Here is a 24,382-nt window from a genome sequence, read left to right as displayed (position 1 = left end):
TCCGCTGCTCCCAGGCCGCGCACTGTTTTCCCCGTCTAGAGTTTGAATGCAAGAAGCCAGAGTTCAACCTAGGATAGCTTCTTTACTTCAGAAGTTTTGCACAGCAGAAACCAAACCCTGCTCCTGCTGCAGACAAAGGAAAAGTCTTTCTTTCTCTGTCTGGTAGGAAGCAAATAACTTTATTGTTCTTCTCTCACAGAAAAAACAAACAAAGCAGGGTGCGTAAGTTCATTTCCAAACCAACAAGGGACCCAGATTTCTCTCAGGAAGACATGAAGTCTGAGCTCCATAGTGACCTTGTTCTTCTGATGCATGTCTCAAATCTACATCCTCTGCTTGTTGGTCTGTAAAACAGGGTTACTGCTCTATATCCCCCTCTGAGAGGCCCAGAACAAATTTGCTTTAGTACAACTGCTTTTCCTGGAGTCAGAAGAAAGCCAGCTCTTTTCTAGCAGTTAGACTAAGTGTAACAGCCAGAACCAGAGGAATTAATAAGCAATAAATATGTGCTTTTTGGAGGCATTTGGTATTTTGCCTAAACAGGTAATATTAGTTTGTAAGTTTGTAAACTGCAAATGTAACTTGTCTGTCATAAGTTTAACCAAAATGATAAAATTAACTGTTCATGAAACTGACTGGGCCCCATAGGCAAAGCTGTAGCTGTAAGATTAGGAGACCTAACTGTTTTTTGCTCAGGGTTCAGCCTTGATGATAAAACTGGATCCAACTGCCTGGCACACCCAACACATTCCAAGAAAAGATATCCCAAGAAAGCATCTTCAAATGAAGCCTGAAAGGGGTTGGAACTTAGGCAGAGCAATGTCAATTTCAAACCTAAAGGTGCTGAATCATAATTTGCTTATTGGATAAACCCTAGTCTGGGTAGTAACCTTTTATGATAATTTTGACACTGTTCAATCCCATAAGGTAACAGCTATAGGGCAACATTATGAGTGGCTCTGAGGCCAACAGATTAACAAAAAACTAGGTATAAAAAGCACATGTATCAGGTAACCAGCAGGAAGGAGGGAACAGAACAGTCATTTCTGTTTCGCGCCCCGACCCGACTCCTGGTGTGAGTGAGGATCAGATCCTGATCGAGGGACCTTCCCCGGTAACTCTCTGACAGCATTAATCAAGGTACACCTGACTTCATTGGAATCACTTGACACATACCTGGCATTGAGGGACTATCAATAAGTTGCCAACCCACGTCTATCTGTTGTTTTGAACAGCCCAGCAGCTAGTACCCTCGCAGTGCCCAGTTGGCCTGCAACAGAATTGATCTATCTGTTGTTATTATTTATTTACTATTATTAGCTCTTTAATACTGCATTATCTGCTTATTGCATTAATCTTCTGGTTGGGGGGGGGGTGAGTGTGTGTGAGAGAGAGATTTGCCTTTATTTCACTCTCCCAACTTTGCCTCCTTGATCTGAAACTGAACCTAACAGCCCAGTTGGCTCATGATAAAATTGATACACTCACAGCGCCCAGCTGGCCTGTGACAACTAAGGCTCAGTACACTAGTGTTCAAGTCCTGGTTCTGCCCTGATTTCCATGATGCTGTGGTAAGGCAGTGAAAACACTAATTTTTGCATTGTGCTCTCCAGACCTCAGCTCTCCTAGTATCACTCTTGAAATCCAGTCTTCTCCTGTCCTCTAAACCCAATCTGCCTGTTTTAGATAAACAAAAAAAAATTCCCCCGCTTGAGCCTAACCACCCCTTGTCCCCAGCCAAAACACAAGGAATGCAGTACACACAAAGATTTAGTGCAATTTTATTGCAGTTACATCAATTATAAATCACAGATCACAGCAAAGATGTGGGAGGAAGAAACATAGCCAGGGCAAACTGCTTGCATCAATCCCATGGCCTACTGGCCCCAGAAAGCTCTTCCTGCCCCTTACACATACACATATACCCAGATCCTTGCTGAGAGCAGAGAGGAAAGCAGCTCTAGTCCAGAGCCTGCAAGAAGAATCTGAAGGGAAGAACTTGAATAAAAAACAGGAAATAAAAAGTGTCCACTGGATCAAGTTTCCGGAGATCGGAGGACAAGACAGAGAAACTCAACTGGGACTTCAATACTTTGGTCTCTTCACCTCAACCCTGAAACAAAAGACAGACATGAGGCCAATGATAGTAACTTCCTGTCAGCAAGAATGAGAGATTTCTTAGTGCTTCAGACCCATTTCCCCTCAACCTATTTCCTATTAAGGAATGATCATCATCCTGGAGGCACCCACTGTTTTCCAGGTGCACACACAGCCTGTCTTCCAAAGCAGGGCGGAAGCACAAGAGAAGCTGCACTTAGCTCTCAAAGCCAGATACAACTGTGACAGGGGTATCTCATGGGGAGCCTTTCTATTGGTGGCTCCACCTGCCTGTCTTGGGCTAACTGCCTGCTTACTCGCCTGCCATGCCTTGATCTTAATTGACTGAGTGATGTAATTAGCGGGAGGCTGCCCACTTTATATGCCCAGTGTCAGGGGCTCTATCTGTGGCTCCTTTTCCTACCCTACACCGCAGCCCAAGCCTCGCAGATAGTACCTGACAGGGTTTTGCCCTATGCCTTTGGCCCTTCTTCTTTACTTCTGGGGCTCCTCACTGCCCCCTCTTGGCTCCGGGGCTCCTCACTGCCCCCCCCGCTCTGGAACTGGGGTCAACTGCGCCCCGAATGCTGCACCCTCTATGGCACCAGGGTCCCCACGCTACTGTGGGGTTCCTATGAGGCCTCCTACAGCCTCACCCGGTCCTCCAGTCTTATAAAACTACAAACAGAAAACTCAAGCCCCTGGGCTACAACATAAACTCTAAACCATCCGGTCAAAACCACATTCTATCCCTACCGGGAATACTCCAAGTCATAGCAGCAACCAGGGGATGCTCCTGCAGTCTATCTCCTCACTGGCTGAGCTCCCCTCTCCTTAGCCAGAGGGGAACTGCCCTCCTGGCCTCATGCTTGGGCTTAAGCCAAGCCTTGCCCCTTCCTGTCAGCTGATCCCCTTGGCTCCCCTAGCAACCAGCACCTGTGCTGCCCTGGTGACTGGCAGTTGAGCCTCCCCCTTCTCACCACTAGGGGTCTCTCCTGAGCCATTTCTGCTTTTAGGCGCAGGGCACCCAAGTGCTCTGCCACAACAACCTAATGGATTGGAAGTTCAGCAGCAGTATACTGAATGGCACTCTGCCTGCCATAAGCCAACATCAAAACCATGCTCCCAAGCGGGTATTCAGTTGAAGTCTGGGACAGACAGCCTGAGCTAAAGCCTGATCACAGCTGCTGCTCGGAGCTCACTGGGAAGCTGGGTATGGAGGGTGAAGCAATTTTCTAACCAAAGTAGCAAGTAGGTAATAATAAGCAGAAAAGCAGTTTTGTGGTCTCTGAAAGAGCCCTTCATGTCCTATTGCCTGAGCCAACCTAGCAAAGCCCTGGGTACTGCAATGACATAGAAAAGCCAAGGATAAACTCCTCTGAAATTTAAAATCCTGCTAGCTTAAAGCAACTGGGGGTCCTAGGCCCACTCAGTGCAACTAAGTGAAGGGTATTTAAGAAGTTAGGTGGTGGCGGCATTAGTGTTTAGGACAGCCACACTATTTCAAGCCTGGGTCTGGTGGCTCATGTAGATCAACTTCTAGAAGACATATCCAACACAACTCCCCCTCCCCCATCAAGATGGGCTGAAAAAGTTCTGAAGCCTGGAAATGTTCTGTTGAGTGGGAAGTTTGATAGTTATTAGCTAGAACATGCTTCTTGAGTACACAGAGCCTAAAAGCTGGACAGAGGCTTTTGGATGTGGGGCACTGAAATAAAAGAACTACCTCCATTGCCAGCAGACTTAGGGGCAAAGCCTACAAAGTCCTAGAGTTTCTTCTGTTCCCAAACATGTCCCACTGTGGCGGGATTGATGGGGTTATGAAAGGAAAGTTTATCCCGGCACTGCCTGTTCCAAGGTAAAGGCAGTTCTGTCCCAGTGCACGCATTTTTCAGGAAAGCAGCAAATTAACATTAAAGACGAAAGTCTACTAACCCATCAGCTTCCATCTTCTTCCTCTTCTCAATGATCTGCAGAGAAAGCATAGTCAACATAATACCAAGAGTGCCACTGACAGCCCTAAGGCGCTTTCATCATCCTCAGACTGAGGGGGAAGCTCCAAGACTTGGTGGTTCTTAGGCACCTGGAACTCTAGCAGCTTTGATACAAAGAAAAAACTGTGCAACCACATTAATCTGTATTTTTCCTAGAGGCTGCTGAAGGAGGGGAGCTTTCCCACAGCTCTCACAGACTGGGGAAGGCACCCCATTCCCCCTCTTCAGCTTTGCTCACGGCCACAATTGTCCTGGCCAGAAAGTGTCTCTCATTTTTTACCCATTTTTACCTGTTTTTGTCTCTCAGTTTCATAGTGCTTAGGATCGGAAGGGACCTAAACAGATTATCAGGTCCAACCCCCTACCCCGGGCAGGAACGAGTGCAGGGTCATAACACCCTAGCCAAATATCTGTTCAGCTTCTTCTTGAAGACCCCCAAGGTAGGAAAGAGCACCACCTCCCTTGGGAGTCCATTTCAGAGCCTGGTAGCCCTAACTGTAAAGTAATGCCTCCTGATGTCCAGCCTGAACCTTCCCTCTAACAATTTGTGGCTGTTATTCCTAGTAACCCCCAGTGGTGCCCGGGGGAACAGAGCTTCACCCAATTCCCACTGGTCCCCCCAGTGAGTTTGTAAACAGCCACCAGATCCCCTCTCAGCCTTCTCTTGTGGAGGCTGAATAGATTCAGGCCCTTCAGCCTCTCTTCACAGGGCCTGACCCGCTGCCCCTTAACCATGCAAGTGGCCCCCCTCTGGACCCTCTCAATGCTAGCCACATCCCTCTTGAAGTGCAGCGCCCAGAACTGGACACAATACTCCAACTGTGGCCTGACCAGAGCCGCACAGAGGGGAAGGATCACCTCCTCGGACCTATTTGTGATGCATCTGTAGATGCATGACAAGGTGCAGCTAGCCTTACTGACCACTTCCTTGCATTGGCGACTCACGTTCATCCTGGAGTCAACAAGGACTCCAAGGTCCCTTTCTGCCACTGTGTTGACAAGAAGGGTGTTCCCCAGCCTATAGGTGTGTTGCCTGTTCCTTCTCCCCAGACGCAGTACCCTGCACTTGTCTGTGTTGAGTGTCTCATTTCCTCTAGTTTTGTCTTGGAACAGCTGTTCTCCTAGACATTTACAGCCAACACGTTCTTATAAAGGTAGTCCCCCCCGTCTACACCCAGGGCCCTCAGCTAGGAGCCAGACCTTTCCCCAGCCATGCAGAGCACTAATCCTTGTTGGTCTCCTTACATTCTATTTCTACGGTTATATGAACTGCTAACTCTGGTGACAAGCCTCACCAGTCACTTATGAAGAGACCCTTGCTCAGAGCCTACTTCAAATGACAAGGACTTTCTTAGCATTAGAATGATGTTATTCTTTAAAGAACACCCCACATTTGAAAGTTTATCTAAGTCTATCCCACTATGTAACTGGTCCAATAAAAGATATCATCCACAAAAATCTTTGCCAAGGCACTTCCTGAATTTCTACTCAGAAATCTTTCCTGCAATATGAGGTATAGGCAGCTCGTAGTCCCTAATTTTTTAGATGCAAGCTAATCTTGAAAGTGCAAGGCTTTGGGATGGCTGATGAGGCTCTGTGATGGGCAGGAGGGAATTAACAAGACTAGCAGAGTCAAGCCATCAGTCCTGAACACACAAACACCTGTCATACCTTCCTGCGCCACCAACCCATGAGGAAAGAAGCCAGCCTGGAGAGACTGCTGAAGGCAACTGGATGGCAAGTGGTGGTGGACTCGCAGAGCGAATCTATTACACACTGAGAAGGGAGTCTTTTCCAGTACTCAAGAAACTTGACTTGGCCTTAGAATCCCTTTTGGGGACTGATCGTTAGGGAGTCTTCGCTCAAGCTACTCACTGCACTGATCTTCTTCCATTGCCGGTCCAGCTCAGCTTTGTCATTTGTCTCCTTGAAACGTCGTGTTTTACGACCCTCGGACATCTTGATTCCATACTGGAATGCCGCTCTGAAAGGAAAAAACAAATAAAGAGCTCAGGTAATGAGGACAAAGACAGGCCCCTCAGTTTAATGTGATGGGTGGGATGGCAACAGGCCCCTAGACCTGAAGACCAATCTGGGCCCCTGAAAGAGGTACTGTTTTGGCTAAGCAGGAGATGGCAGGAGAGTTTCCACCTGCTCTGCTCCCTCCAAGTGAATCCCCAACTTCTGGGTAAACTCTAAACTTACTTGGGCAGGGCCTCCTTGTTGTTCATGTACTCGCTGTACTCCTCCTGAGTGTCAAAGTCCCAGCGGCCCAAGGGCCCCTTCTTGTTTCCCTGCAGTAAGACAGAATCATTGCTACTCCTCTGAAGGCATCAGTTGCTGCTCCCCGTCCAGGCTGCAAGCCCAGGAAGAGATGAACAGGCCCACAATCCATATTCCAAATCAATGCAGCCTGGAGTAGGTAGCAGTCTGAATGCTCACACCCAACTTGACCACAAAGTTCCAGGAACTCTTGGCCACCAGCTCTAAGAGGGTTTTAACTGTGCTCAGAACAACAGAGAGCAGGGATAAGACATCAGTCACTGTACCCAAGGGTTTTGCTTCAGCCTTCACACAAAGGCAAATCTTTAAATAGGTTCTCTTGTCAAATGATCAGGATTATCTAATTTCTCTTGACTCATTAGTTGAACTCCTCTAACCAATTTAGTTTGGAACAGTAAATCTGAAGGCAGAAAACAAGGCTTCAGTCTTGGTCAGAGAACACAGCATGATGGATCAAGTCAGTAAAGCCAAATTCAACTAGAATCCTTCTCCTAGCCTACTTATTTGAGCACGTAATTTTCACTAGCACCACAGAAAGATCAAAAGGGGTCTATAACATTTATCTAGCCAACAACAAAAATCAGACAGTTATATCAGGGTCTATGTCCAAGCCTACTGTGTACGGGATCTTGCCTTCCAGTTAGACACCTCTGGGCTTTTTAGCTAGGTCATAGTCTGGAAATACCTGATCCATTTTGCTGTAGTCCACTTCTTCATCACTGTCCACAGCCATATCATCCATTCTGAAAAGGAAGGGGAGAGGATGATTTGGATGGGGCATGCAACACATACCAGTGTCCTGGAAATCCAGCTCCAGGGTCTTAAACTATGTTCTATTATGGAGAGTAGTACAGCTTTGAGCAAACTGTCCCTAGATAATTCCAGACAAAATGTGCTCACTGGCTAAAAGCTGTTTTTTTCTAACTGCAAACCACACAAATAGAAGCAAGCTTTGCTTTCTGATGGCTTGCTAGATCTCAGACATCACTGGCAGCAGAGAGACTGTAAGGCCAAATGCCCTCAGTTATACCTGAAAAAAAAAATCACACTAAAGGTCAACTTGTAAACAGAATATGAATCTTGCTAGTTAACCAAGTCTTTTAATAATGCACAAGTAGGAATAGCTTCCATCTCCTTCCCATGCTCTTAGCTGCAGGCTCTGACAGGTCAACACGAGTAGAAGCTGCTTTTAGTCATTGAACAGCTGTGGCAGTGATTAATGCAGCCAGCTAAGATGGGACATATTGGCCACAAGTGCACTTCATACTGCAAAAGGCGCCATCAGCTTTTGACTTTAACACTAGCTCTTCAATGACATCAGCCCCCACTTTAACCACTGCCACACCCCAGTCCAAGTGACACCTGTCATGCTGCATTCCCACATGGCCAAAGGCCACAGAGGCAGGACGAGTGTACCTGTGCTTCTCAGCTCTAAATCGCACCAGTTTCCAGAGAAACAGCAACACAACAGCACCCCCCAGGTCCCACCCTGCAGCCCCCACCTTCAGTGAGTAGACTCTTACGTTGCAGGGTAGCACTCAGCATAGCTGTTCGACATCCCAAAGAAGTCACCTAGCTGCTTCTTGTCTTCAGGCTTTTTTAATGTGCCTCATGTTAAGGAAATTCAGTGAGGAGACACTGTCTAGTAGGAAGAGGAAGAAGCCAGATGAACAGGCTGTACTCCCAGAGCCAATCTGGCAAGTGCACAGGGCCCACACATACCAGGAAGACAGTGGCAGGAGGCTGAGAAGGTCAGTAGGACTCCTTTCCCAGCAGGGAGAGGGCAGTGATGGTACAAAGTTTGCTTAATGTGCCACAAAGAGGCATGGCTCAAATGGGCATTTCTTGCCCAGCCCTCTCCAAACAAGTTGTGCATATGCACAAGTGAGAACCTTTGTGGGACAAGGCACATGCCAGGCTGGAGAGGTGCCTTCCTGCAGGAAAGGAGAGATGCCCAGACAGTTAAACCCATACAGCAAGATGCAGTGAGAAAACCCCAGAGTCCTGATAATGGCCTAGTTGGTATGCCAGTATAAAAAGATATGATTCTGTTCCTTCCCAGCCAGCTGCTCCAGCAAACTTCTCATTGATAGATTTAATCAGCTCTTTGGCTGAGCCTGGCCCTGATAAAAAACAAAAGCAGTTAGGCTCCACTCTCACAGGGGGAGAAAGGGGCAGGTTTAGCTCCTCATCTGCTGCAGGCACAGGACTGGTAGGAGACTAGAACAATTCACAACCTGCTCTCATAGCCACAGCAATCAATCAAAACAAGTCTTTCAACTGGGCATATGGAGAAACAAATGTCCCACTCTGCCAGCTGTTGGAAAAAAGGTGGTCCTAGGAAAACACCCAATAGGTGGAGGATGGGCAGGGGCTGGGGCTAATGCAACCCACAACAAAGAAAATAAAGTCAATTTCTAAGGCAAGATGTAGTACAGGCAAGGCCTAATCAGTCCTTGACCTTCCTGCTGGCTAATTCCAATGGGATGGGGAACCCTGTTCAAGCAGGAGCCAGCTCAGACCCACTAAGTAGTTCTGCACAGGCCAAACTTCTCCAAGATGGGAAGTACTACTATCACCAACAGCCTGAACTGTATATACACAAGTGTCACAGAGGTGAAGAGCTCTTCGCCCAATTCCCAATGCCCTGGGGCATCCAATTTCCCTACTATTAAAAAAAGTTATTCTCTAAAGTGCCCAGGTCCTATGCTCCTCATAGAACCAGCATGTTTAGAACAGGGGGTGGGCAATTACTTCAGTTGCAGCTCCACTTAATGAGTTTTGGTGAGTTGCCAAGGGCCACACACAAAATGTTTCAGAAGATATCAGTTTAAAGAAATATAAATAAGAAACAAATCATAAACTTAAAAAAAACCAACCCCAAACATCTACTATATTTTATTTCAAAAAATAATTTGTCCTGATTTAGGGGGGGGTTTAGTGTATATAGAGACAATTGCATAGTGGCTCAAAATAAAGTGTCTTACTCTTGTATATTGGGAGGGGGTCTGGGCGTGAAGTATGTGTGGGGAAATAGGCATGTGGGGTGGAAGATGTGTGTGGTGGGGGAAGGGAGAGTGGTGGGGAGGGGGAGGGCTGCCTGCAAGCTAGGTCTGGGACTAGTGGGGAATATGGGGAGGGAGGGCAGGTAGAGGGCATGTGCAGCACAGCTTGCCCAGGCAGTTCAGTGCAGGTGCAATCTAAATCCCACTGCCTCCCCCCCTCCAAATCCAGCCTCCTGTTGCCCCCACAGTGCTCCACGTGGGGCTAAGCCCCACCCACTCCTTCCCAGTCTTGGTCAGTGTGGACAGCTTCCCTATGGGGCTGCTCCCATGCAGCTGCAATTGCCTAGCTGTTTGGCTCCCACCGCCGCCGCCGCCTGCCCCTGCTGCACTGCTCTGGGCAGGGAGGAAGCTGCAGCCAGGCAGCTCATTCTCAATGCATGGGGCTCCAGCTGCAGCTCCCCCCTAACTCCTCCCCTGCCCAGAGCTGTGCAGCAGGGGCAGAAGGAAAAGCTGCAGGAGAGCGAGGAGGGACTGAACTGCACTGGGAGCAGCCTGGCTTGGCAGTAGCATGGTTCTGGCTGCCCCAAGTGGGAACGGGTAGGGCTCAACTCCATGTGGAGCACTGTGGGCCATATCAAATCAGTTGGTGGGTGCCTGCCTGTGGGCTGGATCCAATTAACTGGATGGCCAAATCCGGTCCACATTTTGCCCACCCCTGGTTTAGAAGGTCCCAGCTGTGTACTGGAGTTCAGTTTTGCCCACTTCATGCCATGCCCACATGTACACCAAACTAACTCACCTTTATCAATATCCAAGGGCTGGAAAAGAAAGGAGAGAAAAGCATTATCCTGATGGGCTAGAAAACAAATGAAAGAACATTGCTCATGACCTCAGGATCTGAGGGGTTAATCCTGTAGTAAGCTGCACTCCAAATTATCACTGAACTCACAGGTGCGTAAGGGATTCAGGAATACACCTTAAGTCAGTGAAAGCCTAAGAACTCTCTTCAGCTCTGGCTTACAAAGGCAACTGCTGCAGTAGGGGGAAGATACTCAGCTGACCCACCAACTGGCTGAGCAGTGAGACTCTACCCAAGTGAGAGATGAACATGTGAGCATTTGAGGATGGGTCACAAAAAAAAGCACTGCTGTATCTGTAGCTTTCCACTTAACTTTCCTATCAACAAGTGCTCCAATCATTCTGCTCACTATCACAACAGCATGCAACAGAGCCACATTCTGTCCCCAGAGAGCAGACAGCCTAAGCACATATGCTGTAACAGTTCAAAGTCAAAGGATCTGATTCTGAACTCATCCATGGGGGGCGATTTTTGCAAAGTCTATTTGGATTTACACAAGTACTTTATAGGCCTGCTTCAAACCCGAATTTTGACGACGACTCAGGCAAGGCTTATGAGTAGCCTGCAGTTAAAGCAATCCCACCGGTGAAGTCTGTCATAACATGAATCCTGGCCAAGACACTGGATCTACTCTTTTTTGGCGGCAGAAAATACCATGATACCTTAGGGCTATGACAATCCCTACGGAGTGCGTATATTAACAAATGAGCATGGGGAGCTGATAAAAAGTGTCACTATCCCAAACTTCCTCTAGGCCACAGGACCACTTTGGCACAGAGAATGCTCCCTAGTTATGAAATACTCTGTGCTTCATGAGTAACTTCAGTGCCGCGGATGGACTCGCCTCATCATCAGCTTTCGGTTTCTCAAAATAGCTGTGTCTCTTCTTTTCTTCTTCCCTTTCCCGGTCACGGTCCCTGTCACGATCCCGGTCACGATCCCTCTCTCTTTCGCGCTCCCTCTCACGATCTCGCTCCCTCTCACGATCTCGCTCTCTTTCCCGGTACCTTTCCCGCTCCTTTTCCCGTGGCACCTTTGCCGTGGCTGGCACATAATCACCAATGTCTTCAAAGATGCTAAGAACAAAATGGATTCTGAAGTTACCAGTAACATAAGACCACAGGCCAAAAGATCACCCATTCTAACACAAAGGCATACTCGTAAACAAACTTAAGCCCAGAGAAGGCTACAGCCCCTAAAGGGAGATCAACAAAACAGTCCCAAGTTGGCTGAAGCCCTGCACTCATGTGAAAACAAAAGCCTGCTCCTCTGCAGCTCCTGCATTCTGTATGCCCCAGGACAGTACAAACTCTCCAGCAATTTCATGGCTCAGCTAAAAATATCCTTTCACCCTGGCCTGACCTCATCATCTCTCCAAGTCCTAATATCAAAAAGATAAGCCTAAGCATCTGTAAGGTGCCTCTTACCCACCCCCTTCCCCAGTTCCTGAGACAAACTCACCAAATTCCCAGAAAAGCATCAAGCAGCTTCCTGGAGAGCTTGTTCCAAGTGTAAGCAGCCTAAGGGAAATCCTAGAGGAGAAATCTCGCTCCAGAATCCCTAATGGGGATAGAGTGGGACAGGGGTTACTTACTTCATATCAGCTTCTGGGGGCTTCTTCTCATCTAGCTTTCCTGCAAGCCAAAGAAAGCAGTCAAAGACAGTCCATCTCCATTCCTCTACTTCCCCTACCTTGTCTAATAAAGGTTTGCACAGCAGAGCAGCTCACAAAGCCACTACACAGCAGCTTGAGTGCAGGTCTGCAAGAGGCTCGCAGAACACATATACATCCCTTCATGAAAGCAATCTGCCTTTAGACAGATACTTCCCCGCGTTGTACCCTCTCACATGACTGACTACTTAACCAGCTCCCCCTCAGCCTGAAAGGAGAAACTGGAAGAAGCCGAGTTCAAGTCCAATCTACAGAGCAACTGGACAAGCGGGTGAATCCCCATTCTCACCTTTAGGAAACCTGACTTTTGGACGAGCTCCCTCAAACATTCACTGCCCTGAAGGGCCAGTTATCTAAGCCTGCCACCTTTTCACTCCTTTGAATGTGCTTAGAGTTTGAGGCCCGTTCTGCATTTATCACAGCTCCTACCTTTGTCCTTCTTCTTCAGCTTCTTGTTGCGTGTACCCTGTCTCAGATAGGAAAGGATCTGAGTCAGTTTGCTGATGACAATGTCATTTGTGGTCAGCGTGGTCTGTGCCTGAAAGAAAATACCAATGAAAGGAGTGATTTCCTGACCAAAGAGCCCCTCTATGAAGTGCTGCTCTGAACAATTCTGCTGACTGAGTAATGATTTCAGACAGTGCAGTAAGGGGACTAGCAGAAACCCTAGGTGATTACCTCCATGGTGGGGCAGTCAGCTTTGCTTCGAATCAATGTGGTTGGAATATCTGTGTCTGCATATTCATCATCCAGATCCACAACATAAGCCATTCTCCCTGGCAGGAACAGCTCGTTCCGCTCATATGATTTATTCTTGAACAGTATACGGTAGATATTCCGACCTGGGGAAGGGACAGACACATAAGATGAAGATACTTCTGAGAAAAGAAACATCCACCTAGGAAACCCAGAAACAATTTCTGCTGATCAGCAAGGATCTGGGTTTTCCATTTCCCACAGAAAAAACATGGATATTCCCCTTTGAAGCTGGAAACCATGGGTTTCCCCTTCCGGGCTAGCAGAGTTCCAGCCTTCAATGAGCTGTTTGGGGCAGACAGGAGCATGATCAGAAGCAAGAGGCACCATGCGCCTGTGCGCACACACTCACACATGCAAGTGTGCACACAGCTGGTAATACAGCCAGGCAGGGTAGTGGGAGCAGCCCTGCCAGCTAGATACAGATAAGTCTATGGGGGGAAGGCTGGAGGGCCAGGGCTTGGGGACTGTCTGGGCACACCCATTAGCAACATGTTGCAGGGCGCATGAGGAGGGTACATGCCTCCCCAAGATTTCTGCACCAACAGTGGGGCACAAGGCTGCAACCTGGCTGGGCTGGTACCAGGCAGAAGCTGCCTCCGCAGCCCAGCAGGCAGAACCTAGTGCAGAAAGGCAGAACAGGGCAGGGAGACTTGGTCTAGCTGCTGCCACTGGGAACCCCACCACACCAGCCACATCATGGCCAAAGTGAGGTGCCCCCTCCCCACCCAGCATCAGTGGGGACAGCAGCATGGAGTTGTATATTCCCACTGTTGCAGCAGGCAGGGGATGCCTCACCTTGGTGACCATGGTGGTGCAGCTGGTGCAGGGCTCCTGGCAGTAGGAGCACCAAGTTTCCCTGTCCTGCTCCACCATGCTGCACTGGTTCCCACCTGGTGCCAGTCCAGCCAGGGTGCTGTCCTGTGCCCTGTTGTTGGCACGGAAGTCTGGGGGGGGTATTTACTCCCCCTTGCAACACCTATGATCACACACCCCTGCCCCACACACCCACCTGGTGCTGGGTGGGGGAGCTGCTGCTGGGAAGGTGCAAGTAGGGGGCAAGCAGGGGCTGCGGGTCGAGTGAGGCACTGGCAGGGCTAAGGTGGGGGGCTGTGGCTTGGAAGCAAGGGGCAATGACATGTCAGGGCTGCTCAGCACCATAAAACAGCAGGGATAAAGCTGCAACTGCACTCGCATCCTGGTAAGTGAAGGGGGTCAGCGGAGCTCTGATTTTCCAAGATAAAAAAACCAAACCAAAATCAAACACCAAAATATGTAGGTACTTAGAATTTATTATTATGATGACTGAGGCACTGGTAGGCTTTCAAATTGATTTAAAACTGTATATATATCAATAAAACATTGTGTTCACCTGATATAGGAAGAGAGAGGGGTATATATAGATATAGAGGCGTTTCATTTTTAAATCACGGAAAAACGTGTAATTGGGTGGGGGGTGTTAAATCAGAGATTTTTTCAATTTTTTTAAATCAGAGAAAACCAGGATTCCTGCTGACCAGAGACTCCAGACTTACTCCCTGTGATGCTCAGGCTACCAAAGCAGCAAGGGTCTCTAAGGGTCTCTACATGTGCTCTGGGAGGCATTAGGGCGCACTTTAATTAGAGGAGCTCTGAGAGCCATGCTAATTAAAAATGCCCAGAGCATCACACGTATCAGCATCCCCATGCTGAAAAATAGTGATGGGGTGCTTTGAATGGAAGTCTGTCAAACAAGCTTTAATTTAAAATGCCCCACCACCATTTTTCAGCACAGGGACACTGATACACATGACACTGGAGGTTGCTGAATGCAGTAATTTTCATGCTACAGCAGACTCAATAGAGTCTGCTCAGACGTGCTGGAATTACAGCACGTTGGAGCAGGCTCCCTAGACGTGTATAGGAGCTCTTCGTTCACTCCTCCTCCAGCTTCTATTTTCCTGCCTCAGGAACAGGGCAGCACAGCATGGTACAGCCTGCAGTGCCTGGGATGCACAAGGTGTGCAATACAGCAGAAGAGCACATGGCTGGGGAGCTTTGGGCTTAGGGCGAAACATGCATGTGGGCTGCTTAAAGATGAACAGCCTTGGTCCAAAGAACAAATTATCTCCTTTGAGGACCTCAGCTGATCTGCCAGCCTCCATAAAGCTTTCCTGAACTTCCTTTGACTAAGGGAACCTCATCCAGTTTGTCAGGCTCTTGCATTCATCAAACCAAGACTCTTTTTTACATTTTCCACATGCCCAAGTGAAGCATGTCCATGTTCTTACCCAAACGAGTCTTGAATTCAATTTTAGTTTCAGGATCTTCATCTTTTCTGAAAAGAAAGAGAAAACCATTTCAAGAATAGCCACTTCCATTCTCCTTCCTTTCCCCAAGGGAATGTCTTCTCTGTTACTCAGAGAACTCGATCCTGTTGCACTCACTTTGTTTCCTTCTGGGGTTTCTCCATCATCTCCTCCTCTTCCTTCTCTTTGCTAGCAATCTCAGCACGCACCTGGTTAGGCAGGCAAGGGACAGAAATGGAAACTGTTATCAAAAAGCAAAAAAGCCGCAGCAGAATAAATTGTAGGTACAGTGAACATCTGTGAACAAGTACCAAAAAACCACCCCAGTTCTACTGCCTGCACTGGATTATCCCATCTTAAGCTCCCCCACACAGGGCAAGGATCCAGCCAAGGAACAAGCCAAATGAGACAGAATAGTATTTAACTACATTATTTCCACAGTGTTCTTCATTTACTAGATTATAGCAAGAGAATGAGAGAGAACTCATGGGTTCTATTCTCAGTTCCAACACCAATTCACAGAATAATTCACTCTATTTACTTTATGAGGACTCTGGCAAGCCCACTGTACTTCAAATAGGAAGTAGGGGTGCACCGATAGAGATTTTTGGGGCCAATACCAATAGCCGATTTTTAAGGAGGCATATTGGCCGATACCAATCTGATTTCTGATACACGGCCCGGCAGCTTGAAGAGCAGTATCAGGCTGATAAGTCTGTTGTGTTGGAAGGGAAGGGCGGGGGAAGGCACGAGCGCTTGGGGAGGAGGGGGGTGGTTGTTGACCCTGCAGTGAGGGTGGGAACAGGGCTGGGGCAGGAGTAGACACTGCCCAGCCAGGACAGAACAGGAACAGGACAGAGCTGCAGCTCATCTGGGGGCGCCTCTCACCACTGCACACACGCTGGGAGTGCCCTGGGGGAGGGGGGAGCACGTGCCCCCAAATCTGCACAGAGTGGGGTGGGATGGGATGCCACTGAGGGCTGGAGCTGGGGCAGTGTGCCCTGTGCATGCGCGCAGCCACAGCGCACCATGTAGGCAGCTTGGAGAGCTGCGTCCAGCTGGTAAGTCTGTTGTGGTAGAAGGGGAGGGGGAAGGGAAGGGGCACAGGGGAGCAGATCAAGGCTCCCATGGTGAGGGTGGGAGTGGGGCTGGGGCAGACAAAGCCCAGCTGGAGAGGGGCGGATTGCAGGATGGAGCCACGGCTCATCCAGAGGGTGTGGGCACAGGGGGGAAGCTTCTGCTGCATGCACCCTGGGAGGGTGGAGTGGGCATGTGCCCCCAGATCTGTGCAGGGCAGGGTGGAGCAGGATGTCACTGCAGGCTGGGGTCAGGGCTGCACTGGGCTCTTCCTGGTGTGTGGGAGGGTGTGGGGAAGGGGAGAGCTGGGGCAGCATTTGGGGTGGGTGGTGACAGTGCTGGGAAGGGGGCTATGGGAAGAGCTACAGCAAATTTTGGGGTGGCTGCAGCGCCCCATGTAGCCCCACTCCCAGCACCGCCACCGCCTGCTTCAAGCGCAGCCCGGCCCAGCCCTAGCCCACAGCGGCAGTTTGTCCTGCCCCGCCCTGTGCAGATCTGGGGGCACACGCCTTCCCCCCACTCCCCCGTGCCCTCCTGGGGTACGCACAGCAGTGGAAGCTGTCCCCCTCTCCCCATGCCCCCTGGACAAGCCACAGCTCTGTCCTGTGCTCTGCCCCACCCCGGCTGGGCTGTGCCTGCCCCAGCCCTTCTCTCATGGGGCGGGGTCTTGATCTGTGCCCTGCCCCTCCCCCCACAAAAGACTAACCAGTTGGACGCAGCTCTGCAAGCTGCCAGGCTGTGCTCCTCACTACCTACATGCTGTGCTGCAGCTGCATGCATGCACAGGGCATTTACCAGCTGATTTCTAGTACAGAAAACTGACTGTATATCATTGCGATCCAATATCAGACAGATGCATCAGTGCACCTCTAACAGAAAGCCTTATTGCTGTATTATCTGTGCTTACCTTCTGCAGCAACGCAAAATCTAGACCTTTCACCAAGTGAGTATGCTCCATGTCACCACCCAAGAACTTGGACTCCTGGATCAACTGTCTTCTCTTCTCTGCAGCTGATTTATCCCTATGCAATGAAAAGGGAGCACATTGTGTATGACCAACTCTAGGCTACACCTTGATGGGCAATGAATGGAAACAAGCTCACTTACGCTTCTGCAGTGGGTCCCACTGCCCGGTAGTTGGCAGTTGTGCTAATCAGCTCAGTTTCTTCATAGTCTTTGTTAACACCATCTCTTCTCTCCTTTGCTCGATCTCTGTATTTCTCAGCCAACTCCCTCTCTCGTTCAATCTCTTGTTGACGCAGCTTTGCATAATAGCTAGGGTGGGAAAAGGGTTAGGTCGCTGAGTTATTGGGTTATACTTACAAGATGCTGGCTAATGTTGCCAACAGCCATTCATACAGCACTGCATGCCAGCCCCCATCATTTAGTCAAAACTTCAGCCAGGCTTTTAGCTCCTTGCAACTCTTTTTCCATCATTCCCCCAAGGTCACAGATCTCCAAGCTCCAACAAGCATGGAATACTGCTGTCTGCCTTGGGCAACAGCACCCCATCCTCAAACACTTGTACTGTGCTCCTCTTGTTACCCCAACAGCATTCAGAAAACAAACAAACAAAAAAAAACATGTTTATAAAACCTTGCTCAAACTGCTGCAGTCTCCCCTAGACAAGGTCTCCCTCCACTCCTCTGGTTTTCTGGGACTGGCCTTGATTGTCCCTTTTCATATTTGCTTTGTTATAAGTGCAAAAGCTGCCTCAGCAGCTCCTGTTATCCAGGACAGCCTTCCTGCACCAGACTGCTCCATTCAGGTCTTCACTTCTCAGTGGAAAACAAAGACCATCTTTCTTGCCTAACCCTCTTTGTATACTTATTCCTAATGTATTTAGGTACGCAGCTAGTGTGGAAGATGACATATATCTAAAGTTAGATACTGTAGAAAAACATTAACTTTAGCACTGAAGAACCCACTCTACACTGCCCCATGTACACATGCCACAATACAGACATCTGCAGTACTTGAAGTGAAATGCTGAACAGGGCAGATATCCTATTTGCTTCCTAATTACCATTAAAGAGGGCGGGCTACCTCAAGTGTTCCCTGTCTTCTAGTATCCTTCTTGGACAATCTATGCAATCTCTGATACCATCCTACTGCACCCCTCAACTCCTATGCTAGGGGTTGTGAAAGGTTACAACCACTATCAAAAATACTTCTAATACAATTGGTCCTTTTCCTTCATTCCAGAACCCACTGATATTCCAGACCAGTTAGGGTCACTTTCTGATGTACTGCTTGGGAAGTGGATGACTGATGGGTGCAGGGGGCTCCTGAGACATTGCTTTCCCAATTTACCTTTTCTTCTTTCTTCTGCGAGCAGCTGGATCTTCATCTTCATTGTACTCCCGGGGCATCCTACAGAGGCAAAAACATACATACACATCACAAACTGCAGAGGTGCACAAGACAGGAGCAGGAGGAACTAAAGGCAACAAGCCACACAGGGAACTCAGAGCTAGCACTAACATACCCAGAAATCAAATACATTCAGAATAGGGTCCTTAGACTTTCTGCCCAGTTGTATATCTAGTTTAATTGAACTAACAGGGAGGCAGAAACAGAATCTGAAAACCTTCAAAATGAGAACTCGGACTGATCGTATTAAGTTGTCCAAGACCAATATGCTCATATTGGGTCAAAAAGCAAAGTGAAGGGGTATAAAAATCTACTTACTCATGGTGACGAGATTTGGAGGGTGGTGCAGATGTTGGCGCAGCACGCGGGGTCATAAGCAGCTTTCGAAAGTCTTCATTGGTCAGCTTGGACCTAGAAGAAGAAAAGAAAAGCAGCTTGTTGCAGCAGTGACAACATACTCATTTTTCCAACATCATAACTCTTTTTCCTTGATGAATTTTCCCTTCCCTGAACCTGAAAACAGGACAATAATCAACTGGAGCCTCTCAATCTGAATACTATGCTCCCAGTAGATTATGGCACTGCTGCCTGCACTGGATTACAGACATAACCAAGTTCAAATTGGAAATATGACAAAAGTTTTTAACAGATGACTACCAACCACTGAAAAAGAGCCTACAGATAAGGTTGGTGCTCCATTCCTTTGTTGTCCTTAGCTGGATCCTAAAGATATGCTGCAATTTAGCTAACAGTCATTAGGTGTGATAAAGGAATCACGAGAACTCTTTGGCCTATGCTATATCGCAGGTCAGAGTAAAGGTTCATAAAGGTCTCCCTTTTGGTCTTGAAATCTATTACCTGTTGACAATTTTTTTTCTGTAGCAATAAAACTCTCAAAATCCTACCTTTCCACAGGACAAATTATTCTAAACTTTCCCTCTAAAGAGAAAGACACCAAAGCTCATATACTCACTGGTTGAAGGTATGGGAGTCATCCACATCATGGCCATCTGGGGCCAGAGGGTTGGAGAATGGCTCATCTAGGTGAAAGAAACACAGAACTGAGCCTTTCAACCTGAACACTGCACTCCCAAGCCCACTTCTATACCTGCTGGGGAAGTTTGTAAGCACCAAACTAGAGAGCAATAACATGGGAATTCAGTCAAGAGCAAACAGAGAATAGCAACACTTTTTGTTGGCCAAAGTAAACAAATTTGTGCTGCTCCATGTATACGTGGCAGCTAGTCCCTGCATAGGACGTACAGAACAGGTACTTATTTTATTCCAGGTAGTCACTAGCCAACAGCAACCTGCATTGACCCCATGTTCTTGCAGCTTCAAGTCCATGTGAAAATGCTTGGGAATAATTTGCAGTTGTTTCCAGAAGACAAGCTGCTTTTAGGGTGGACAGCGCAGTCACAGAGCACGTGGAGGATGGGATCGGGGTGCCACCTGGGGGGGCGTGGGGCTGCTCTGTGGTGCGGCTGCCAAGGTGGGTCCCCGCAGGGGAGCAAACGGGGAGGACACACACAGACACATACGCGTGTACATATAAAGACACTCACACACACGCATGCACATAGACACACACAGACGTCACGTCCCCCGGTGCGCGCAGGGGGGGTCAGTGGCAAACCCAGAGCCGCGGCCCCAGAGCCCTGCGCACCCTAGGCGCAGGCCGCTGCCGGAGCCAGGGCCGTCGTGCTGCGGCTAAGCTTCCAGCCCGGGGCCCGCAGCGCCTCGGCCGCAGGGGCGGGGGTGGGGACAGGCCCGCGCCGCCACCGACACTCACTGTCCCGCTCCGGCATCTCGGCTCGCGCGGCTGCGACAACACAACACCTGAGCGCCGGGGTCGCCCCTTCCCACTATGCACCGCGCTCACCACTACCCACAATCCAGCGCTCTAGGGCATCCCGGGTAGCTGTCTTCGGATTGGCTAAGGAGGTTTTCAAAACGCGGCTCGATTGGCTGGAGCCCCTGTGACACAGTGCGCCTTCCAGACCTGCAGGGCACGGGATTGGCCGGCGGCGTGCTGCGAGGATGGCGGCGGCCGCGGCGATTCGGGGCATCGGGGGCAGCCTGGGCCGGAGCCTCAAGGAGATTCGGATCCACCTGTGCCAGCGTTCGCCGAGCAGCCAGGGCGTCAGGTGCGGGTCCTGGCCCCGGCCCCGGCCCGCCGTGACGCCCCTGGGCGCGGACTCCGCCCAGGACGGCCCTTCCTTGTCCTTGCGTCGAGGCCCCGCTGTGCTCGGCGCTGCACCCCGGTGCGGAGGAGCGGCCCTGCTCTGGCCAGAGACGCGGGGGCGGGCAGCGGGAGAGCACCAGGGGCTGCGTGAAAGAGCACCGCAGGGAAGGGGGTTGTGCTTGAGCCGCGGCTAGAAGTAGTTTCTCTTGGACCCTGCTGGATGCGCTCCCTCTTGAGGCGGTCACTGCGCGCTTCCCTCACTGCCCTTCAGGGTGCTCTGGTGTCAGTTTTACTTGCAGCTTCTCCAGCTCCTGCTTCCCACGACAGATGGTCAAGGCTGGGCCTCTAGATATTGCTGTGAGGTCAGGCCAGTGTTCATTTGACCTTATATTTATTCTCTGACAGCAGCACTTATGGGAGAGCCGGGCTGGGCAGATCGGAGTTCTTACATCTTTTTTCTGCATACGCCCAAGTGACAAGAGAAGTGGTGCTGGCTCCTACCCTGGGGGTCTTTAAGAGGAGGCTAGATGTACACCTTGCTGGGGTCGTTTGACCCCAGTACTCTTTCCTGCCATGGCAGGGGGTCGGACTCAGTGATCTGCTCAGGTCCCTTCCGACCCTAGAAACTGTGAAACTATGAAACGAGAATGGAGAAACCTACTCATGGGGTAGTTTCTTCTGAACTCCCTTTGCCACAAGTGATAGTGAGAGCCTGGTTTGTAGTATGGTCCCAGGGACTAGACACACCCACTTGAATTCTCTTCTAGGGAGCTTATGGGGTTTCTTTCCCTGGAACTAGCTGAAAGTGAGCCAGAGTACATTTTTAATTGAAAAGCCCCCATAATACTTACTTGTGCTGCAAAGTTTTGTTTGATTGTTTATTTTGAGAGTGACTGTTTGGACAATGTGCGTCTTGAGCATGGCCATTCTGAATTGTAGAGTAACCTAATGTCTCTCATTTGACACCGGCCTTATTTGACCTGGATCAAAATGGGTGTGGCACAATCATTTACATGGTGCCCTTTCAGGCTGCTCTGCCAGAGAAGAATGTACAGCCTAGCTGGCTTGTCTGGGGGGGGGCAGGGTGTTGGAAAGCAGAGTAACCTTACAGGTGCATGCAGTCATGTCCTGGGGAAAGTGTTAGCACGCTTTATCCTGCATAGTTCAGAGAGATTTTGAAGTGTAGGATCCTGGAGTAGGGGGAAGGCTTTTTTCCTGGGACAAAAGCAATGCGTAATTACTGTAGAACTGCACAAACTTGTCTGTCATCCTAACACCTATTCCCAGCCCTTAAATTCTGAATGTGTTGACTCTTGCTTTGCTTTGTTAGGCTTTCCAGTAAAGTGAGCATCGTTTCTAGTGACACTAATTCAGCTAACAGGTTTGAGCATTAAGAATGACTGGGTTTTCTATTGCTTCATTTTTTTTTTTTTTTAATGCCTAAAGCCTATAAACTTGTAAGTTTCCTATAAGCTGTAACAAAATGGTATGCTGAGAGAGTTGGCAAAAGTGATAAGGCTTGGCATGAATTTAGCTGAGAGACCAGTCTATATGCTGTGGCCTAGTCTGTGTCCTGTAATGTTCCATGATGGTGGTCAGTGATGTATAAGACCTTCCTGGGCAGTGTGACTCAAAGCAGTGGAATGAGATAAGTTGTTTTGAGTCTGCTCCCTTTGACAGCTTGCCCCAGCAGGAGGAAGACTAATAAAATACTCCTCTGTACTTCTCTCTTGCAGCTAGAGTCCCTCTGTGCATGCCAGAGGAACTTCCTGTACTGTGATAAGTGACACTTGATTCTGCCTGAGGTGAAAGGACAATATTGATGTTATGACATTGTCTGAATACAAAGGATAGGAGATCCCTTGTAACCTTTTGCATTTATTTTGCTACCCTCCAAAACCTCTCACAGCCCTGATGCTACCAGATGAGCACTTTGATCTAGGTGAGAGGTGCAGAGCTGAGGAACAAATTTTTTGTTACTGTAACTTTTATGGGGAATAGGACAGCCTCTCCTGAATGCTTCAGAGTTTGCTTTAGAAGGACTGAGTGCAGGTGGAGCTTCCAAGGCCCTAGGAATTGAATATATTTCAAGTCTCTTTCACTTGCAGTAGCTATGGTTGACAATGATGTTGGGACTTAATTTGTTCTCTCTTTGCAGAGACTTCATTGAACAGCATTATGTAACTCTGAAGAAAGCAAACCCAGATTTCCCCATCCTAATCCGGGAATGCTCAGAAGTGCAACCTAAACTCTGGGCTCGATATGGTGAGTTGGGAGGGAGCCTGCAGCACCCTATCAGTATCATGGCCCTTTTGTTTTGAGGTTTAGCCTCTTGCTTCATGTGCTACCTTCAGAAAAGCTCACTAGAGCAATTGTGGCACTATACACTTGATGGCTGTATTAAACCACAAACTCGTCAAGTGGATTGCTTTTAATGCATAGGAGGGTGACAATATACGTTGCACACAAGGGAATGGATTCAGGATGAGACTGCGAATTAAGAAAGCAAGACAGCAAATCAAAACAAGAGCCTGACTTATGAAAGGACAAGAGATTAAGGAGTTAAAGTATGTTGCAGCTGTGATGGTTTAGGATGAAGCAAGGATTTTTTGGGGGGACATGTTTATTCCAATGAGGTGGTGGGTCCAGTTAAACTTAGACAAGCTTTCAAATTCAAGATATTCTTCATGAGGTCAAGGTTAAGGAGTTAAGACACTTAAACTTACCATGATGGTGATAAGTTCAAATAGTTCTGAATGCTAGCATTAGTGTGCAGTGTGCTTAAGTCTCTGATTGAAGTTAATTTTTTTCCCTTTGAATATTTCTGTCTGATATGGGTGTCTACTAAGCTGAGATTCCTGTAACAGATGCATGTGTCTTGTTTTGTTATGTTCTGTGCTGTTTTCTTTTTTTCTCTTGCTTTGTATTGTGTTCTGCTAGGTTTTTTCACTTTTTTTTTTTTTTTTTTCCCCCCCTTCTACTACTACTACTTTCCTGAAAAGATCCTTAAGCATCCTTAGAATTGGCATATGGAATGAATTATGGAGGCAAGTAGTGCAGTAAGAACCAAGCAGGAGAGTTATAATACAACCAGCAGGGGGCACACCAGAAAATCTTTCAGACAGCTTGTCCTCAAGCACTTCTCAGGATTTTGAGATGAATGAAATAAGGCAGAGCAGTGCCTCGGGCAGACTAGGAGCCTTGCTCATGGAGGCTTTCTGAATAATCTCTTTTTCAGGGGACAAACAGTACAGAGTGCAGGTAAGCAAAAGAATAGGACAGAACTATATGAACAGAGGAGGAGGAGGAGGACGACCATTTATAGCTAGGAAATGGAGAAGCCAAAACTTGAGAAAAGGAAGGGGGAAAAGCCTTATGACATGCCATATTTGTGAGACCAACTAATACACTGCAGATCTGCAATAGAGAATAAATGGTGCACTAAGGCTAAGGAGGGAAAAAAATGAGGTGGTTCTTTTGGATGTTGATAATTCTCTCTCTCTTTCCCCAGAATTTGGCAGGGAAAGGTGTGTGCCCCTGAACAACCTGAATGTGGACCAAGTCGCCCAGGCCCTGGAGAACATTGTTAAAAGCAAGGCATGAATACAAAGAATTAAGCCTGCATGTGCTGGAGCCTTTGCTCAAATGGGCTTACAAAGAACATGTATATCTGTCATTGTAACTTATTTACTGCATATAAAGCATATTGTAAGGTGCATGCTTTTAATAGAGATGGTGTGCTGGAAGGTATCTTGTAATCTGTGCCCTTTTTATTAGAGGGACTGAGTCTGTG

At 48.5% G+C, this 24,382-nt stretch overlaps 2 protein-coding genes across 3 annotated transcripts; one reads left to right on the top strand and one right to left on the bottom strand.

Moving 5' to 3' along the window:
- Positions 1-1,765: 1,765 nt before the first annotated feature.
- Positions 1,766-20,307, bottom strand: IK (IK cytokine). The gene is made up of 20 exons (XM_090020975.1): positions 20,197-20,307; positions 19,378-19,444; positions 18,723-18,815; positions 18,345-18,404; positions 17,139-17,306; positions 16,939-17,053; positions 15,093-15,163; positions 14,937-14,983; positions 12,589-12,752; positions 12,340-12,448; positions 11,833-11,872; positions 11,083-11,314; positions 10,179-10,197; positions 8,420-8,497; positions 7,898-7,979; positions 7,060-7,117; positions 6,297-6,385; positions 5,967-6,075; positions 4,033-4,067; positions 1,766-2,113 (listed from the first exon to the last, which is right to left on the bottom strand). The coding sequence occupies exons 1-20, from the start codon at positions 20,210-20,212 to the stop codon at positions 2,086-2,088; spliced, it is 1,680 nt and encodes a 559-aa protein (XP_089877101.1). The 5' UTR covers positions 20,213-20,307; the 3' UTR covers positions 1,766-2,085.
- An 85-nt stretch (positions 20,308-20,392) lies between these two features.
- NDUFA2 (NADH:ubiquinone oxidoreductase subunit A2) lies at positions 20,393-24,339 on the top strand. 2 transcript variants are annotated; one of them, XM_090020979.1, is made up of 3 exons: positions 20,393-20,551; positions 22,748-22,854; positions 24,101-24,339. In XM_090020979.1, the coding sequence occupies exons 1-3, from the start codon at positions 20,445-20,447 to the stop codon at positions 24,190-24,192; spliced, it is 306 nt and encodes a 101-aa protein (XP_089877105.1). In that variant the 5' UTR covers positions 20,393-20,444; the 3' UTR covers positions 24,193-24,339. The 2 variants fall into 2 exon arrangements, with proteins under 2 accessions (XP_089877105.1, XP_089877104.1); XM_090020978.1 differs by having other exon boundaries at positions 20,393-20,668.
- The last annotated feature ends 43 nt before the right edge of the window (positions 24,340-24,382 follow it).

The sequence above is a fragment of the Crocodylus siamensis genome, chromosome 10 (assembly GCF_052110815.1).
Source record: "Crocodylus siamensis isolate JL-2025a chromosome 10, ASM5211081v1, whole genome shotgun sequence".
Taxonomy (NCBI): domain Eukaryota; kingdom Metazoa; phylum Chordata; order Crocodylia; family Crocodylidae; genus Crocodylus; species Crocodylus siamensis.
Note: the sequence above shows the minus strand (reverse complement) of the source record. Positions and strands in the feature narration are given on the sequence as shown.

What these genes read in the sequence shown, in the direction of transcription:
- IK (XM_090020975.1), bottom strand. An exon ending in CCCCCAGAAGCTGATATGAA is followed by an intron (nt 11,315 to 11,832) that starts GTAAGTAACCCC and finishes TTTTGTTCTTAG; the next exon opens with CATCTTTGAAGACATTGGTG. An exon ending in GCTGAGTGCTACCCTGCAAC is followed by an intron (nt 7,118 to 7,897) that starts GTAAGAGTCTAC and finishes CTTCCTTTTCAG; the next exon opens with AATGGATGATATGGCTGTGG.
- NDUFA2 (XM_090020978.1), top strand. Translation starts at nt 20,445, where the DNA reads ATGGCGGCGGCCGCGGCGATTCGGGGCATCGGGGGCAGCCTGGGCCGG. An exon ending in GTGCTCGGCGCTGCACCCCG is followed by an intron (nt 20,669 to 22,747) that starts GTGCGGAGGAGC and finishes CTCTCTTTGCAG; the next exon opens with AGACTTCATTGAACAGCATT. An exon ending in TAAACTCTGGGCTCGATATG is followed by an intron (nt 22,855 to 24,100) that starts GTGAGTTGGGAG and finishes CTCTTTCCCCAG; the next exon opens with AATTTGGCAGGGAAAGGTGT.